Source organism: Tachyglossus aculeatus, chromosome 19 (assembly GCF_015852505.1).
Source record: "Tachyglossus aculeatus isolate mTacAcu1 chromosome 19, mTacAcu1.pri, whole genome shotgun sequence".
NCBI classification, from domain to species: Eukaryota; Metazoa; Chordata; class Mammalia; order Monotremata; family Tachyglossidae; genus Tachyglossus; species Tachyglossus aculeatus.
This window is the reverse complement of record NC_052084.1, coordinates 1129324-1149663: the sequence shown is the minus strand read 5'-3', so window position 1 is coordinate 1149663 and position 20340 is coordinate 1129324. Positions and strand designations below refer to the sequence as shown.

The 20340-nt window shown below is 50.2% G+C and overlaps 1 protein-coding gene across 1 annotated transcript; it reads left to right on the top strand.

Moving 5' to 3' along the window:
* Positions 1–3629: 3629 nt before the first annotated feature.
* TOMM20 (translocase of outer mitochondrial membrane 20) lies at positions 3630–17943 on the top strand. The gene is given in 6 exon segments (XM_038761250.1): positions 3630–3778; positions 12891–12937; positions 14279–14360; positions 15573–15664; positions 15666–15716; positions 17528–17943. Coding segments are annotated over 6 exon segments (438 nt in total). The 5' UTR covers positions 3630–3657; the 3' UTR covers positions 17573–17943.
* The last annotated feature ends 2397 nt before the right edge of the window (positions 17944–20340 follow it).

Below are 20340 nucleotides of genomic sequence, written 5' to 3'. Positions count from 1 at the left end.
CTGGACTAAGCGCTTGGGAAGTACAAATTGGCAACACATAGAGACAGTCCCTACCCAACAGTGGGCTCACAGTCTAAAAGGGGTAGACAGAGAACAAAACCAAACATACCAACAAAATAAAATAAATAGGATAGAAATGTACAAGTGAAATAAATAAATAACTCCCGTCCCGCCACTCCCGTAGCGACAGATGTTGCGACGTGTCCTGGGAATCCAAAGCCGCGACCTTTTGAACGTTTTGGACGGAGCGGTGGTCCCAGGGGAGGGCGCGGGGGCGGATGTGGGTTTCTGCCAAATGGGCACAACCCCCCTCGTCTCGGTAAACTGAGCCCCTCTTCAGCTGTCCTGGGAAAGGGGCAACTGGACGTAACTCAGTGGTTGGGGAGGGGGCCGTCTGGCGGAGCTGGGGTTGTCATGGATCAAGCGCTTAGTACAGTGCTCTGCATCATCATCATCATCATCATCAATCGTATTTATTGAGCGCTTACTATGTGCAGAGCACTGGACTAAGCGCTTGGGAAGTACAAATTGGCAACATCTAGAGACAGTCCCTACCCAACAGTGGGCTCACGGTCTAAAAGGGGGAGACAGAGAACCAAACCAAACATACTAACAAAATAAAATAAATAGAATAGATATGGACAAATAAATTAGAGTAAAAAAATATGTACAAACATATATACACATATACAGGTGCTGTGGGGAAGGGAGGGAGGTAAGATGGGGGGGATGGAGAGGGGGACGAGGGGGAGAGGAAGGAAGGGGCTCAGTCTGGGAAGGCCTCCTGGAGGAGGTGAGCTCTCTGCACACAGTAAGCGCTCAATAAATAGGATCGAATGAATGAATGGGTTTGGGGTAGTGGGGATGATGGGAGAAGCAGCATGGCTCAGTGGAAAGAGCCCAGGCTTCGGGGTCAGAGGTCGTGGGTTCAAACCCCGGCTCTGCCACTTGTCAGCTGGGTGACTTTGGGCAAGTCGCTTCACTTCATCATCATCATCATCAATCGTATTTATTGAGCGCTTACTGTGTGCAGAGCACTGGACTAAGCGCTTGGGAAGGACAATTTGGCAACATATAGAGACAGTCCCTACCCAACAGTGGGCTCACAGTCACTTCTCTGGGCGGGCCTCAGTTCCCTCATCTGTAAAGTGGGGATTAAGACTGAGCCCCTTGAGGGACAACCTGATCACCTTGTAACCTCCCCAGCGCTTGCATTGCACGTAGTAAGTGCTTATTAAATGCCATCATTATTATCATTGAATAGGACGGGCTGAAGGAGCAACATATGTATATATGTTTGTACATATTTATTAGTCTGTTCATTTTACTTGTACATATTTATTCTCTTTATTTTATTTTGTTAATATGTTTTGTTTTGTTGTCTGTCTCCCCCTTCTAGACCGGGAGCCCGCTGTTGGGTAGGGACCATTACTAGATGTTGCCAACTTGTACTTCCTTGTACAGGAAGCGCTCACTAAATACGATTGAATGAATAAATGAAGGGAGGCCGGAGGGGCGCCTGCGCGTGAAGGCGTGAGAAGCAGCGTGGCTCAGTGGGAAAGAGCAGGGGCTTTGGAGTCAGAGGTCATGGGTTCGAATCCCGACTCCACCACGTGTCTGCTGTGGGACCTTGGGCAAGTCACTTCACTTCTCTGAGCCTCAGTTCCGTCATCTGTAAAATGGGGATGAATCAATCGTATTGAGCGCTTACTGTGTGCAGAGCAGTGTACTAAGCGCTTGGGAAGTACAAGATGGCAACATACGGAGACAGTCCCAACCCAACAGTGGGCTCACAGTCTGAAAGGGGGAGACAGAGAACAAAAACAAACATACTAACAGGATAAAATAAATAGAATAGACATGTACAAGTAAAATAAATAAAAATAGAGAGTAATAAATATGTACAGACATAGAGAGGCAGCGTGGCTCAATGGAAAGAGCCCGGGCTTTGGAGTCAGAGGTCATGGGTTCGAATCCCGGCTCCCCCATATGTCTGCTGTGTGACCTTGGGCAGGTCACTTCACTTCTCTGAGCCTCGGTTCCCTCATCTGTAAAATGGGGATTAAGACTGTGAGCCCCACATGGGACAAACTGATCACCTTGTACTCCCCTCAGCGCTTAGAACAGTGCTTTGCACATAGTAAGCGCTTAACAAATGCCATTATTATTGTTATATATGAAGACTGTGAGCCCCACGTGGGACAACCTGATCACCTTGTATCCCCCCAGCGCTTAGAACAGTGATTTGCACATAGTAAGCGCTTAATAAATGCCATTATTATTAACAAATTCCATCATTATTATTATTATTAAATAGGACGGGCCGTATGACTGAAGGCAGGGTGGAAGGCGGCCTGCGCGTGCGCAAAGCGCGCGGAGGCACCAGCCCCGCCCTCCCCCTCCGGCAGGCGGCGATCGCGGGGCGTGTGACGTCAGGGGGAGTCCGTCGCGGGGCGAGTGACCGAAGGCAGGGCGGAGGGAGGCCTGCGCGTGCGCAGAGCGCGCGGAGGAGCCCTTCGCGGGGCGTGTGACGTCAGCGCGAGTCCGTCGCTAGCTGAATCATCATCATCAATCGTATTTATTGAGCGCTTACTATGTGCAGAGCACTGTACTAAGCGCTTGGGAAGTCCAAGTTGGCAACATCTAGAGACAGTCCCTACCCAACATTGGGCTCACAGTGTAAAAGGGGGAGACAGAGAACAAAACCAAACATACTAACAAAATAAAATAAATAGAAGAGCTGAATGACCGAAGGCAGGGGGGAGGGCGGCCTGCGCGTGCGCAGAGGGCGCGGAGGCGCCGATCGCGGGGCGTGTGACGTCAGCACAAGTCCGTCGCGGGCTGAATGACCGAAGGGAGGCAGGAGAGCGGCCTGCGCGTGCGCAGAGCGCGCTGAGGCGGCTATCGCGGGGCGTGTGACGTCAGCGCGAGTCCGTCGCGGGCTGAATGACCGATGGGAGGGCGGGCTGCGCGTGCGCAGAGCGCGCGGAGGGGGCGATCGCGGGGCGTGTGACGTCAGCGCGAGTACGTCGCGGGCTGAGTGACCGAAGGCGGGGAGGAGGGCGGCGTGCGCAGAGCGCGCGGAGGAGCTTGTCGCGGGGCGTGTGACGTTAGCACGAGTCCGTCGCGGGCCGAATGAGCGAAGGGAGGGCGGTGGGCGGGCTGCGCGTGCGCAGAGCGCGCGGAGGCGCCGATCGCGGGGCGTGTGACGTCAGCGCGCGTCCGTCGCGGGCCAAATGACCAAAGGGAGGGCGGTGGGCGGGCTGCGCGTGCGCAGAGAGCGCGGAGGCGCCGATCGCGGGGCGTGTGACGTCAGCGCGCGTGCGTCGCGGGCCGAATGACCAAAGGGAGGGCGGAGGGCGGGCTGCGCGTGCGCAGAGCGCGCGGTGGCGCCGATCGCGGGGCATGTGACGTCAGCGCGCGGGCGTCGCGGGCCGAATGACCAGAGGGAGGGCTGCGCGTGCGCAGAGCGCGCGGAGGCGCCGATCGCGGGGCGTGTGACGTCAGCGCGCGTGCGTCGCGGGCCGAAGGAGCGAAGGGAGGGCGGGCTGCGCGTGCGCAGAGGGCGGCGGTCGCGGGCGCGTGACGTCGAAGGAAGTGCGTGTGGCGGCGCGTGTCGTCACCGGAAGCGCGGTCGTGCGGGCGGGCGGTGGGACGATGGTGGGCCGGAGCGGCGCGCTGGCGGCGGGTCTGTGCGGCGCCCTCTTCATCGGCTACTGCATCTACTTCGACCGCAAGAGGCGGAGCCAGCCAGACTTCAAGCACCGCCTCCGGCAGCGTGAGTCCTCCCCAAGACCACCCGGGATGGATTGCATTCCTTTCTCTTGACGGCATTTGCGAATAATAATATAATGATCATTTACATAATATTATTATATAATAGTAATTAATATAGTTGTTAACATTATACAATAATAATAATGGCATGTGTTAGGCGCTTACTATGTGCCAAGCACTGTTCTAAGCGCTGGGGAGGCTCCAGGGTGATCAGGTTGTCCCACGTGGGGCTCCCAGGCTTCATCCCCATTTTGCGGATGAGGTCACTGAGGCTCAGAGAAGTGAAGTGACTTGCCCAAGGTCACACAGAAGACATGTGGCGGAGCCGGGATTCGAACCCACGACCTCTGGCTCCGAAGCCCGGCCTCTTTCCACTGAGCCACGCTGCTTCTCAATAACAATAATAATGATGGCCTTTATTAAGCGCTTACTATGTGCAAAGCACTGTTCTAATCGCTGGGAGGTTACAAGGTGATCAGGTTGTCCCACGGGGGGCTCACAGTCTTCATCGCCATTTTACGGATGAGGGAACTGAGGCTCGGAGAAGTGAAGTGGCTTGCCCAAGGTCACACAGAAGACATGTGGCGGAGTCGGGATTCGAACCCACGACCTCTGGCTCCGAAGCCCGGCCTCTTTCCACTGAGCCACGCTGCTTCTCAGTAATGATGGCGTTTATCAAGCGCTTACTATGTGCCAAGCACTGTTCTAAGCGCTGGGGAGGTTCCAGGGTGATGAGGTTGTCCCACGTGGGGCTCACAGTCTTCATCCCCATTTTACAGGTGAAGGAATGGAGGCTCGGAGAAGTGAAGTGACTTGCCCAAGGTCACACAGCAGATATGTGGCGGAGCCGGGATTCGAACCCATGACCTCTGACTCCAAAGCCCGGGCTCTTTCCACTGAGCCACGCTGCTTCTCAAGCGCCTACTATATGCCAAGCACCCTTCTAAACGCTGGGAGCGGTACCAGGCGTTCAGGTTGTCCCACGTGGGGCTCCCAGTCTTCATCCCCATTTTCCAGATGAGGGAACCGAGGCCCAGAGAAGTGACTCGCCCGAAGTCACACTTTAGACACTAATAATAATAGCATTTGTTAAGCGCTTACTATGTGCAAAGCACTGTTCTAAGCGCCGGGGAGGTTACAAGGTCACCACGTTGTCCCACGTGGGGCTCACAGGCTTCATCCCCATTTTCCAGATGAGGTCACTGAGGCTCAGAGAAGTGAAGTGACTCGCCCAAGATCACCCAGCAGACTCGTGGCGGAGTCGGGATTCGAACCCAAGACCTCCGACTCCGAAGCCCGGGCTCTTTTCACTGAGCCATGCTGCTTTTCAGTCATTATAATGGCATTTATCAAGCGCTTACTATGTGCAAGGCACTGTTCTAAGCGCTGGGGAGGTTCCAGGGTGATCAGGTTGTCCCACGGGGGGCTCACCGTCTTCATCCCCATTTTCCAGATGAGGGAACCGAGGCCCAGAGAAGTGACTCGCCCGAAGTCACACTTTAGACACTAATAATAATAGCATTTGTTAAGCGCTTACTATGTGCAAAGCACTGTTCTAAGCGCTGGGGAGGTTACGAGGTGATCAGGTTGCCCCACGTGGGGCTCATAGTCTTCATCCCCATTTTACGGATGAGGGAACTGAGGCCCAGAGAAGTGAAGTGACTCGCCCAAGATCACCCAGCAGACTCGTGGCAGAGCCGGGATTAGAACCCATGACCTCCCAAGCCCGGGCTGCTGCTGCTTCTCAAGCCAGCCGTTTAAAATAATAATGGTGGTAGTTGTTGTGCCCTTATTATGTGCCGGGAACTGTACTAATTGCTGGGGTGGATACCAGCCCATCGATAATCGTGTTTATTGTAATAATAATGGTGGTAGTTGTTACGCGTTTACTCTGTGCTGGGAACTGTACTGAGCGCCGGGGTGGAGATAACCCCATCGGTAATCATGTTTATTATAATAATGATAATGGTGGTAGTTGTTACGCGTTTGTGCTGGGAACTGTACTGAGCGCCGGGGTGGAGATAACCCCATCGGTAATCATGTTTATTATAATAATGATAATGGTGGTAGTTGTTAAGCGCTTCCTGTGTGCCAGGCACTGTACTAAGCACTGGGGTGGCTACCTCCACCCCCCCCCCCCCCCCTTTTAGACTGTGAGCCCACTGTCGGGTAGGGACTGTCTCTATTTGTTGCCAATTTGTACTTCCCAAGCGCTTAGTACAGTGCTCTGCACATAGTAAGCGCTCAATAAATGCGATTGATGATGATGATGATGATGATGATGAGGCACATGGTAGCTAGGTGACTTCCCCAAGGTCACACAGCAGAGTAGAGGCGGAGCCAGGATGACTCCTGGGCCCATGCTCTTATCCACTAAGACATGCTTAGGGTTGTCTTGTCCTCTCCCGAGCGCTTAATACAGTGCTTTGCCCTCAGTCGGCGCTCAGTACAGTGCCCTGCACACAGTAAGAGCTCAATAAATACGATTGAATGAATGGATGAGACGTGGAGAAGCAGCATGGCTCAGTGGAAAGAGCCCGGGCTTTGGAGTCAGAGTTCATGGGTTCAAATCCCGGCCCCGCCAGTTGTCAGCTGGGTGACTTGGGGCGAGTCACTTCACTTCCCTGGGCCTCAGTTCCCTCATCTGGAAAATGGGGGTTAAGACTGGGAGCCCCCCGTGGGACAACCTGATCACCCTGTAACCTCCCCAGCACTTAGAACGGTGCTTTGCACATATCAATCAATCAATCGTATTTATTGAGCGCTTACTGTGTGCAGAGCACTGTACTAAGCGCTTGGGAAGTTGGCAACATATAGAGACAGTCCCTGCCCAACAGTGGGCTCACAGTCTAAAAGGGGGAAACAGAGAACAAAACCAAACGTACTAACAAAGTAAAATAAATAGAATGGATATGTACAAGTAAAATAAATAAATAGAGTAATAAATATGTACAAACATTTATACAGATATACAGGTGCTGTGGGGAAGGGAAGGAGGTAAGATGGGGGGGATGGAGAGGGGGACATAGTAAGCGCTTAATAAATGCCATCATTATTATTATTAGAGAAGCAGTGTGGCTCAGTGGAAGAGAGCCCGGGCTCTGGAGTCAGAGGTCATGGGTTCAAATCCCGGCTCCGCCAATTGTCAGCTGTGTGACTTTGGGCAAGTCACTTAACTTCTCTGTGCCTCAGTTACCTCATCTGTAAAATGGGGATGACGACTATGAGCCCCATGTGGGACAATCTGATCACCTTGTAACCTCCCCAGCGCTTAGAACAGTGCTTTGCACATAGTAAGCGCTTAATAAATGCCATCATTATTATCATTATTATTATTATGGAGACCCAGGCCTCCCCGCCAGGGGCTGGGCTTGGGCCTAGGCCCGGGTGGTGAACTCTACTTTCTTAATAATAATAGTAATAGCATTTATTAAGCACTTACTATGTGGAAAGCACTGTTCTAAGCGCTGAGATGGTTACAAAGTGATCAGGTTGTCCCACAGGGGGCTCACAGTCTTAATCCCCATTTTACAGATGAGGGAACTGAGGCCCAGTTACAGTGCTCTGCACACAGTAATTGCTCAATAAACGCGACTGAATGAAGGAATAAACGTGCCCTCCAAGCCTGCATTCCCGGGAGGCCTCGGGTCTTATCCCCTCTCCCTCCCTCCACACCCCCCGCCCTTCCTGACATTTTTTCCCCCCATTCCCTGCAACCCAGATGGATGGTTTTTCATCCCGTCTCTCGCCTCCTCACCGAGGCCCGAATCTGGTTTGCCACCCGGATTTTCCCAAATGGGCGAACTGCCGCTCCCTCCACCCGCTTAGAGACCTTGGTAGACTGGCAGGGTGAATTTGCAAAGTGGGCACGGCGACCGATCAGCGCAGGTGGATAATAATAATAATAGTGATGATGGCATTTATTAAGCGCTTACCATGTGCAAAGAGAAGCAGCATGGCTCAGTGGAAAGAGCCTGGGCTTTGGAGTCAGAGGTCATGGGTTCAAATCCCGGCTCCACCAACTGTCAGCCGTGTGACTTTGGGCAAGTCACTTCACTTCTCTGGGCCTCAGTTACCTATCTGCGAAACGGGGATAAGACTGTGAGCCCCCCGTGGGACAACCTGATCTCCTTGTAATCTCCCCAGCGCTTTGCACATAGTAAGCGCTTAACAAATGTCATCTTTCCTCTCCCCCTCGTCCCCCTCTCCATCCCCCCTTCTTACCTCCTTCCCTTCCCCACAGCACCTGTATATATGTATATATGTTTGTACAGATTTATTACTGTATTTATTTATTTATTTTACTTGTCCATATCTATTCTATTTATTTTATTTTGTTAGTATGTTTGGTTTTGTTCTCTGTCTTCCCCTTTTAGACTGTGAGCCCACTGTTGGGTAGGGACTGTCCCTAGATGTTGCCAGTTTGTACTTCCCAAGCGCTTAGTCCAGTGCTCTGCACATAGTAAGCGCTCAATAAATACGATTGATGATGATGATGATGATGATGATGCAAAGCACTGTTCTAAGCTCTGGGGAGGTTACAGGGTGATCAGGTTATCCCACGGGGGGGGCTTCACAGTCTTCCCATTTTCCAGATGAGGGAACTGAGGCCCAGAGAAGTGAAGTGGCTCGCCCCAAGTCACACAGCTGTCAGTGGGTGGAGCCGGGATTTGAACCCAGGACCTCTGACTCCAAAGCCCGGGCTCTTTCCACCGAGCCACGCTGCTTCTCTAGGAAGGGCCTTCCACAGATGGCGGAGGAAGGGCTGGGAAGAGAGGTAGCATCTTTTAGACTGTGAGCCCACTGTTGGGTAGGGACCGTCTCTAGATGTTGCCAACTTGTACTTCCCAAGCGCTTAGTACAGTGCTCTGCACACAGCAAGCGCTCAATAAATACGATTGATGATGATTTGGCCGCTCCGGACAACTAAAGTTGCACGTGGGCTTGTGGGCAGTGTTTATAAGTAACGCTTTAAGCTACCCCTGGACCGCATAGGTGATTGATTATCATTAATCATCAAACTCCACCTCTACATCGGTTAGAGAGCTGAAGGGCTGAAAATAATCATCATCATCATCATCATCATCATCAATCGTATTTATTGAGCGCTTACTGTATGCAGAGCACTGTACTAAGCGCTTGGGAAGTACAAATTGGCAACATATAGAGACAGTCCCTACCCAACAGTGGGCTCACAGTCTAAAAGTGATAGCATTTATTAAGCGCTTACTATGTGCAAAGCACTGTTTTAAGCGCCGGGGAGGTTACAGGGCAATCAGGTTGTCCCACAGGGGGCTCACAGTCTTAATCCCCATTTTACAGATGAGGGAACTGAGGCCCAGAGAAGTGAAGTGGCTTGCCCAAGGTCACCCAGCTAACAAGTGGCGGAGCCGGAATTCGAACCCATGACCTCGGACTCCAAAGCCCGGGCTCTTTCCACTGAGCCACGCTGCTTCTCTCAAAAAGACCTTGAGAGGTCACAAGCCATTCACCAGCCTTCGTAGATCGGCCCCCACCGATTCCTCCCTTCCCTCTCCCGCCCCGCCAACAGCTTTTTCCCAAATTCGTTATCCCATCCGGTGTGGGGCCGCCAGAGCGGGATGGTTTTCCCGCCAAAGCCGCCAATTTAGGGGTGAGATGGAGCCCCGGGGCCAGGGCCTGCGGCACGTGCGGCTCTGGACTTCTTTAATTGAAATTAAGCCGCAGGCTCCGTGGCTTCCCGAACTAGAACTCGGATTTTGTAAGGATTCATCCAGGGGACACGTCCGTCTCCCGACGGCACGAAGCAAAGTCGCGGCCCTCGTAACGGAGAGGGTGAAAGCGTCTCTCTCGTTAGCCCCGGATGAGTTATTTTGAGTAATTTGGAGAATGCGCGATGTGGAGATGGTGGGGAGTGGGGGAGATTTATTCAATCGCATTGATTGAGCGCTTACAATCAATCAGTCGTATTGATTGAGCGCTTACCGTGTGCAGAGCACTGGACTAAGCGCTTGGAAAGTCCAAGTTGGCAACATATAGAGACAATCAATCAATCGTATTTATTGTGCGCTTACTGTGTGCAGAGCACTGTACTAAGCGCTTGGTACCCCTCTCCATCCCCCCCATCTTACCTCTTTCCCTTCCCCACAGCACCTGTATATATGTATATATGGTTGTACATATTTATTACTTTATTTATTTTACTTGTCCATATCTATTCTATTTATTTTATTTTGTTAGTAAGTTTGGTTTTGTTCTCTGTCTCCCCCTTTTAGACTGGGAGCCCACTGTTGGGTAGGGACTGTCTCTATATGTTGCCAACTTGTACTTCCCAAGCGCTTAGTCCAGTGCTCTGCACATAGTAAGCGCTCAATAAATACGATTGATTGATTGATTGATTGATTGGAAAGTCCAAGTTGGCAACATCTAGAGACAGTCCCTACCCAACAGCGGGCTCACAGTCTAAAAGGGGGAGACACAGAACAAAACCAAACATACAAACAAAATAAAATAAATAGAATAGATATGTAGAAGTAAAATAAATAAAGAAATAGAGCTTACAGGGTGCAGAGCAGCCTGTGCCACAGGCCCTGGCCCTAGGTCTTGGGACCTTGAGCCAGTCTGGGGTTTTATTCCCGTGCAGTTTAGAGGGCGGGTTTTTGGGGGGGTTTTTTGTTGTTGTTTTTTCCCCTTTTGCTCTTTGACATGCCAGAAAGGGAGCCTCGAAGTTTGGCTTTGGGGGGCTGCTTTGGCGGGGCGCCGTCGAACCCAACAGCCCTTTGTCGGTGGCCCCTGGCCCCCCACCGAGGCAGTTGAGCCGTCACTTTCGGCCAAGATAGAGGGCTAAACCGACAACCCTTTTCCTCATCAACCTTTTGGGCCGCTCTATTTTTTACGATGATTCTCTAAGGAAATCCCACCTTTTCTCCAGAATTTTATGGAGCGAAGACTCCAGTGGCGAGCCCGCCGCCTGTTAAAGCCGGATTGAAAAATAGGTCGCGCTAAGGAGGCCGTGGTAAATGGGGCGGCCTCCTGCAGTTGCCCCTTCTCTCCTTCCCTTCCCCACAGCACCTGTATATATGTATATGTGTTTGTACATATTTATTACTCTATTTTGCTTGTACATATCTGTTGTATTTATTTTATTTTGTCCATATGTTTGGTTTTGTTCTCTGTCTCCCCCTTCTAGACTGTGAGCCCACTGTTGGGTAGGGACTGTCTCTATATGTTGCCAACTTGGACTTCTCAAGCACTTAGTACAGTGCTCTGCACACAGTAAGCACTCAATAAATACGATTGATTGATTACACCTCCTCCAGGAGGCCTTCCCAGACTGAGCCCCTTCCTTCCTCTCCCCCTCATCCCCTTCTCCATCCCCCCATCTTACCTCCTTCCCTTCCCCACAGCACCTGCATAGATGGATATGTGTTTGTATATATTTATTACTCTATTTATTTATTTTACTTGTACATTTCTATTGTATTTATTTTATTTTGTTAATATGTTTGGTTTTGTTCTCTGTCTCCCCCTTCTAGACTGTGAGCCCATTGTTGGGTAGGGACCCTCTCTATATGTTGTAAACTTGGACTTCCCAAGTGGTTAGTACAGTGCTCTGCACATAGTAAGCGCTCAATAAATACAATTGATTGATTGATTACACCTCCTCCAGGAGGCCTTCCCAGACTGAGCCCCTTCCTTCCTCTCCCCCTCGTCCCCCTCTCCATCCCCCCATCTTACCTCCTTCCCTTCCCCACAGCACCTGTATAGATGTAAATGTGTTTGTACATATTTATTACTCTATTGATTTATTTTACTTGTACATATCTATCGTATTTATTTTATTTTGTTAATATGTTTGGTTTTGTTCTCTGTCTCCCCCTTCTAGACTGTGAGCCCATTGTTGGGTAGGGACCGTCTCTATATGTTGCCAACTTGGACTTCCCAAGTGCTTAGTACAGTGCTCTGCACATAGTAAGCGCCCAATAAATACGATTGATTGATTGACTGATTACCCCGCTGCCCAAATTCTGCTCTTCTGAGCTGGTCAAACGGGGAGTTTTTCATTCATTCATTCATTCAATCGTATTTATTGAGCGCTTACTGTGTGCAGAGCACTGGACTAAGCGCTTGGGAAGTCCAAGTTGGCAACATATAGAGACGGTCCCTACCCAACAGTGGGCTCACAGTCTAGAAGACTGTCTCCCCTGGGGGCTGTAAGCCCGTTGCAGGCAGGGAATGTGTCCGTTTATTGCTGTAGCGTACTCTCCCAGGTGTTTAGTACAGTGTTCTGCACACCGTAAGCGCTCAGTAAATACCGCTGACTGATTGGAGGGGCTTCTGCTTGGGGTTGCTGCCTTGTGGTGAGAACCCCCACCCCCACCTGCAGAGATGGAGCTTGGGTCCATCACTGCCCTAATGATAATAAAGACTGTGATACTGGTTAAGCGCTTACTATGTGCCAAGCACTGTTCTGAGCGTGGGGGTAGATACAAGTTAATCAGGTTGGACACAGAGAAGCAGCGTGGCTCAGTGGAAAGAGCCCGGGCTTGGGAGTCAGAGGTCGTGGGTTCGAATCCCGGCTCCACCACTTAGCTGTGTGTGTGACTTGGGGCAAGTCACTTCACTTCTCTGGGCCTCGGATCCCTCATCTGGAAAATGGGGGTGAAGACTGTGAGCCCCCCCCCGTGGGACAACCTGATCACCTTGTAACCTCCCCAGCGCTTAGAACAGTGCTTTGCACATAGTAAGCGCTTAATAAATGCTATCGTTATTATTACCTTGTATCCCCCCCCCCCCCAGTGCTTAGAACAGTGCTTGGCACATAGTAAGCGCTTAACAAGTACCAGCGTTAGTATTATTGCACAGTCCCTGTCCCGCTTGGGGTTTTCACACGCTTAATCCCCATTTTACAGATGAGGGAACCAGAGAAGTGATGTGACTCGCCCGCGGTCACACAGCAGACGAGTGGCAGGACGGGGATTAGAACCCGCGTCCTCCGACTCCCAAGCGCGGGCTCTTCCCGAGCGTGGCTTAGCACCGTCCTGCCAACCGACCGCCGACCCGTCTTCCGAGCTGCCGACGCGCCGACAGTGGGAAAATGAAAGACTTGTGGATTTTTCTGCTTGTCGTTGCAGGAAGGAAGAAACAGAAGCTTGCCAGGGAGAGAGCCGGGCTGTCCAAGGTAATCATCATCATCAATCGTATTTATTGAGCGCTTACTATGTGCAGAGCACTGTACTAAGCGCTTGGGAAGTCCAAGTCGGCAACATATAGAGACGGTCCCTACCCAACAGTGGGCTCACAGTCTAGAAGGGGGAGACAGAACAAAACCAAACATATGAACCAAATAAAATAAATAGAATAGATATGTACAAGTAAAATAAATAGAGTAATAAATATGTACAAACACATATACATATATACAGGTGCTGTGGGGAAGGGAAGGAGAGAAGGGGCAAATTGGCAACATCTAGAGACAGTCCTTACCCAACAGTGGGCTCACAGTCTAAAAGGGGGAGACAGAGAACAGAACCAAACATACTAACAAAATAAAATAAATAGAATAGATATGTACAAATAAAATAAATAAATAAATAGAGTAAAAAAATATGTGCAGACATATATCCATATATACAGGTGCTGTGGGGAAGGGAAGGAGGGAAGATGGGGGGGATGGAGAGGGGGACGAGGGGGAGAGGAAGGAAGGGGTTCAGTCTGGGAAGGCCTCCTGGAGGAGGTGAGCTCTCAGCAGGGCCTTGAAGGTAATCCGCTGAAGCACGTGTTTCCGACAAGGAGGCTTCGCCACCCTGGGCCAAGGGGCTCCGGGGGATTTCTGATCGGGGCTCTTTTGGTGTGGGGCGACTCCCTTAATCCCGACTGCCGCTCCCTGATCTGTAGCCGCCGACCGGGAGCTGAATAAGAGAGTAAGACTCGGGAAGAAACCCCCCCCCAAGGAGAAGAACTGTTGAAAAATTAGTGATTCCTTGGATGTGATCGGTCTCACATGGGTCATTTTTCTCTAGATGTTGCCAACTTGTACTTCCCAAGCGCTTAGTCCAGTGCTCTGCGCACAGTAAGCGCTCAATAGATACGATTGATGATGATCTTTTCCCAAGATCCTGGGGGTGACGGAGAATTTTCAATCAATCAGTCGTATTTATTGAGCGCTTCCTGTGTGCAGAGCACTGGACTAAGCGCTTGGGAAGTCCAAGTTGGCAACATATAGAGACAGTTCCTACCCAACAGTGGGCTCATGGAAGCCGAGGACCCCTGGGCTGACACCTGACCACACCAAGTGTGTTGACATCTGAAAGGAGAGACGCAAAAAAGGTTCCCCGCACAAGTTTTTAGAGCCTATAAAGTTGCTGAGTGTGTTCCAATAACTATAATAATTGCGGCGTTCGTTAAGCGCTTACTGCACTGGGGTAGATACAAGCTTAGCGATGGGTTGAGGGGGGCCGGTAGCCTCGGTGTCGACTGCTTTTTTGGCCACCTGCTAAATGGAATTCATTTGGGCTTCCAGCTTCCTGACCTCAAAGATGCCGAAGCCGTTCAGAAGTTCTTCCTCGAAGAGATCCAGCTGGGCGAAGAATTGCTAGCGCAAGGTGACGGTTGTGGGAAGTTCAGAGGGCAGGGACGGAGGGAGGTTTCCCTCTGAAGCTCGCCTGGGGCCAAAATGGGGAGGGTTTGTTGGGTTTTGGGGGTTCGACAAGTCAAGCTACTAACACTTCCCTGAAGTTTGTTCCCGTGCCAGGTTTGGGGGTGCGGCAGGATGACGGGGGGGAGAGGGAGAGATTGCGGCTCAGAAGCAGCGTGGCTCGGTGGGAAGAGCCCGGGCTTTGGAGTCCGAGGTCATGGGTTCAAATCCCAACTCTGTCAGCTGTGTGACTTGGGGCAAGTCACTTCACTTCTCTGTGCCTCCGTTCCCTCGTCTGTAAAATGGGGATTAAGGCCGTGAGCCCCCCGTGGGACAACCTCATCACCTTGTAACCTCCAGAACAGTGCTCTGCACATAGTAAGCACTTAGTAAATGCCATCATCATTATTATTATTAGCTGTCAGCTGTGTGACTTTGGGCAAGTCACTTCACTTCTCTGTGCCTCCATTCCCTCATCTGTAAAATGGGGATTAAGACCGTGAGCCCCCCATGGGACAAACCTCATCACCTTGTAACCTCCAGAACAGTGCTCTGCACATAGTAAGCGCTTAATAAATGCCCTCATCATTATTATTATTAGCTGTCAGCTGTGTGACTTTGGGCAAGTCACTTCACTTCTCTGTGCCTCAGTTCCCTCATCTGCAAAATGGGGATTAAGACCGTGAGCCCCCCGTGGGACCAACCTCATCACCTTGTAACCTCCAGAACAGTGCTCTGCACATAGTAAGCGCTTAATAAATGCCATCATCATAATTATTATTAACTGTCAGCTGTGTGACTTTGGGCAAGTCACTTCACTTCTGTGCCTCAGTTCCCTCATCTGCAAAATGGGGGTTAAGACTGTGAGCCCCCCATGGGACCAACCTCATCACCTTGTAACCTCCAGAACAGTGCTCTGCACATAGTAAGCGCTTAATAAATGTGCCATCATTGTTATTATTATTGCAGACTGGTGTTGGGCATGGGGTGGCATCTGCTCCACCGTACTTAGATCCTGCACTTAGGGGGATGGTTGGGGTGGTCCTCTCCCCGCTAGGGTTTCTGCAGGGTCCGGCGGGTGTCCGTCGCTGGGGCGAGCGCCGGCGGGGTCTACTACAGTCTACAGTCTTGCCCTTGAGCCGGAGAAGCGGCCGTCCCGAACCCCTCACCTGTGTTTCAGGAGAGTATGAGAAGGGGGTCGACCACCTGACCAACGCCATCGCGGTGTGTGGGCAGCCCCAGCAGCTGCTGCAGGTCCTACAGCAGACGCTTCCCCCCCCCCGTGTTCCAGATGCTCCTCACTAAGCTCCCGACCATCAGCCAGGTGAGACCGCGGAGGCCCCTCGGGACTTGCCCCGGGGATCGTTTAGACGCCCCCCTGAGCGCTTCGGCTCCGTCGGAAGGGACGTTTGGGGAACGCACTCGGAGGACGACAGAGTGACGAGCTGTCCCGAGCGCTTTGTTCACCGCCCGCGGTAGCCGCGCGGCAGATTAACTGATCCCGACCGCGTCTTCCCGGTTTGCCGGCTCCGCGGCCCGGTCGGGCCGCCGGGATTTCCGCCTGGGGTCTGGTCTCCCCAGGAGATTGGGGGCGGGGGATCACCTGGATCGATCGATAGTAAGAGCGTTGCTGCTTTGGTTATTATTACTCTTAATTACTCTGATATTGTTACTCTACAATATTATATATTATTATTATTGCTCTATTCTGGTCTCCCCAGGAGATTGGGGGCGGGGGATCACCTGGATCGATCGATAGTAAGAACGTTGCTGCTTTGGTTATCATTACTCTTAATTACTCTAATATTGTTACTCTACAATATTATATATTATTATTATTGCTCTATTCTGGTCTCCCCAGGAGATTGGGGGCGGGGGATCACCTGGATCGATCGATAGTAAGAATGTTGCTGCTTTGGTTATCATTACTCTTAATTACTCTGATATTGTTACTCTACAATATTATATATTATTATTATTGCTCTATTCTGGTCTCCCCAGGAGATTGGGGGCGGGGGATCACCTGGATCGATCGATAGTAAGAACGTTGCTGCTTTGGTTATTATTACTCTTAATTACTCTAATATTGTTACTCTACAATATTATATATTATTATTATTGCTCTATTCTGGTCTCCCCAGGAGATTGGGGGCGGGGGATCACCTGGATCGATCGATAGTAAGAACGTTGCTGCTTTGGTTATTATTACTCTTAATTACTCTAATATTGTTACTCTACAATATTATATATTATTATTATTGCTCTATTTTACTTGTACGTATCCTGTTTATTTTATTTTGTTTGTTTTGTTTTGTTGTCTGTCTCCCCCTTCTAGACTGTGAGCCCACTGTTGGGTAGGGACCGTCTCTGTATGTTGCCAACTTGGACTTCCCAAGCGCTTAGTACAGTGCTCTGCACACAGTAAGCGCTCAATAAATACGATTGAATGAATGATAGTATTTACCGAGTGCCTACTGGGTGGGGAGCGCCATACTAAGCAATTAGGAGAGCTCGGTACGAAGGGGTCGACCGATACATTGCCGCGTGACTTCTCTGGGCCTCGGTTACCTCATCTGGAAAATGGGGGTTAAGACTGTGAGTCCCATGTGGGGCAACCTGATTGCCTTGATTCTACCCAGCGTTTAGAATCAATCAATCAATCAATCGTATTTATTGAGCGCTTACTATGTGCAGAGCACTGTACTAAGCGCTTGGGAAGTACAAACAGGCAACATATAGAGAACAGTGCTTGGCACATAATAGGCGCTTAACAAATACCTGGGACCGAGGCCGAGACGGTGGAAAGTCCCACCGGGACCTTATGGACACGGATCCCAGGCTTAGTCTGTGTTTTGGGAATGGGATTGGAGTCTGACCCCAGCATGCTCCATCCTGAGTCCAGGGAGACGGGATGGCCCAACACCCGGAGTCCTGATCTCGGATACGCGGGAGAAACCGGGCGTTCCATGGGTGATTCCCATTTGTGTCCTCCGATGCCCTAAAGGGGCCCCGAGCGCTGTACTAAGCGACCGCCGTCCCGCGTTCCTCCCCGGGTGCTTCCCAAGGGGCGGAGCGGGCAGGGCCGCGGCCCGACGGCTTTCTGACGTCAAGCTCTCGCCGCTTTTCCCCTGTCAGAGGATCGTAAGCGCACAGAGCTTGGCTGAAGACGACGTGGAGTGAGAGCCAAGCGGCCACCGCGCCGAGAACCGCCGCCAAACCCCGGCGATTCCACGCCCCGAAGATGAGCGGCCTCGGGACGGGGACGGGCGGCCCGGTGGGTCCGGCGCCCGACCCGCGGACACCCAGCAGAGTTCACTCTCACCCAGGGTGGGTCCTTGGCCTGGATTTTATTTATTGAATCCTAATGAAAAGTGTATTTTGATAGGAAAAAAAGGCTTTTCGTTTTATAAATACACTGTGTTGAGTATCTAAACATCACCTAAATACTAAAATATCCAGCTGTAACGTACGTAGGACGAAGCCACAACACCAAGTTCCCCACGCTCATTTTTGAAACCGAGCCGAGGCAATAAAAAAGGAATTCTGCGCTGTGGGTGCGTCGTGTGAATGAATGAATGAACGCCGGGGTGGCTCCCAAGGAAAGCGCTTAGTACAGTGCTCTGCACGTAGTAAGCGCTCAATAAATACGATTGATGATGAATGCCGCAAAGCCAGTAGCAGGGTGGGGTTGGCGGGGCGGTGGAGGGGAGGGTGGTGTCTTGGACGACTGTGACCTAGGCCAGAGCGGGGAGCGAGCCCCCCGTGATGATGATGATGATGATGGCATTTATTAAGCGCTTACTATGTGCAAAGCACTGTTCTAAGCGCTGGGGAGTTTACAAGGTGATCAGGTTGCCCCATGGGGGGCTCACAGTCTTACAAGTTACAAGTGGATATAGCTTTTCCGTTAAATCGGTCAACTCCACATCCTTAGTCATCTTGAAAAGATTGCCTTCTATTTGTGCCAATTAAAAAAAAAAAGAATTAACGAGAGGTGTTTCGAGTTCAAACCGGACCAGTAGGCTGTCTTTTTTCTTTTTTATGGCATTTATTAAGCGCTTACTATGTGCAAAGCACGGTTCCAAGGTGATCAGGTTGTCCCACGGGGGGCTCGCGGTCTTAATCCCCATTTTCCCGATGAGGTAACCGAGGCATAGAGAAGTGAAGTGACTTGCCCAAAGTCACCCAGCTGACAGTTGGCAGAGTCAGGATTCGAACCCATGAACTCTGACTCCAAAACCCGGGCTCTTTCCACTGAGCCACGCTGCTTCCCCTTTAAAGACCGCTTCTTTACAGTGCTGGGTCCCTCCCCACCCTGCTGATGGACCTTTTTTGTGCCTAAAGTAGGCATTATAATAATAATAATGGTATTTGTTAAGCGCTTACTATGTGCAAAGCACTGTTCTAAGCGCCCCTTTTGTTCTCTGTCTCCCCCTTCTAGACTGTGAGCCCACTGTTGGGTAGGGATGTCTCTAGATGTTGCCAACTTGGGCTTCCCAAGTGCTTAGTACAGTGCTCTGCACACAGTAAGCGCTCAAGAAATACGATTGAATGAATGAAAAGGAAAACCCCCCACCCCCCTAAAGTTTTCCTAAATCCCCTAGGATTTAGATAAGGGGCTCGGTCTTAGAAGTGGAGAGCGGGCTAGTGACAGACACGTGAAGAAAGAAAGTACGGGCTGAAACAACAGAAGGGCAAAGGAAAAGGCGGCTGTGGAGTGGAGAGCAGGTTTTGGGCCTCAGCTCAGAGTGTAATATTCATTCAATTGTATTTATTGAGCACTTACTGTGTGCAGAGCACCGGACTAAAACACTTGGAAAGTGCAATTCGGCAACAGAGAGACAATCCCAACCCATCAACCGGTTCACAGTCTAGAAGGGGGGAGACAGACAACAAAACAAGTAGACAGGCATCAGTAGCATCAATATAAATAGAATTATCGATTATATACACATCGTTAATAGATAGGATAATAAATATGTACACATTCATTCATTCAATCGTATTTATTGAGCGCTTACTGTGTGCAGAGCACTGGACTAAAGCGCTTGGAAAGGACAATTCGGCAACAGAGAGACAATCCCAACCCATCAACCGGTTCACAGTCTAGAAGGGGGGAGACAGACAACAAAACAAGTAGACAGGCATCAGTAGCATCAATATAAATAGAATTATCGATTATATACACATCGTTAATAGATAGGATAATAAATATGTACACATATTCATTCATTCAATCGTATTTATTGAGCGCTTACTGTGCAGAGCACTGGACTAAAGCGTTTGGAAAGTACAGTTCAGCAACAGAGAGACAATCCCAACCCATCAACCCGTTCACAGTCTAGAAGGGGGGAGACAGACAACAAAACAAGTAGACACTAGCATCAATATAAATAGAATTATCGATTATATACACATCGTTAATAGAATAATAAATATGTACACATTCATTCATTCAATCGTATTTATTGAGCGCTTACTGTGTGCAGAGCACTGGACTAAAGCGCTTGGAAAGTACAATTCGGCAGTAGAGATAATCCCAACCCATCAACCGGTTCACAGCCTAGAAGGGGGGAGACAGACAACAAAACAAGTAGACTAGCATCAATATAAATAGAATTATCCTTTATATACACATCGTTAATAGATAGAATAATAAATATGTACACATATTCATTCATTCAATCGTATTTATTGAGCGCTTACTGTGTGCAGAGCACCGGACTAAAGAGCTTGGAAAGTACAATTCGGCAACAGAGACAATCCCAACCCATCAACCGGTTCACAGTTTAGAAGGGGGGAGACAGACAACAAAACAAGTAGACTAGCATCAATATAAATAGAATTATCAATTATATACACATCGTTAATAGATAGAATAATAAATATGTACACATATTCATTCAATCGTATTTATTGAGCGCTTACTGTGTGCAGAGCACTGGACT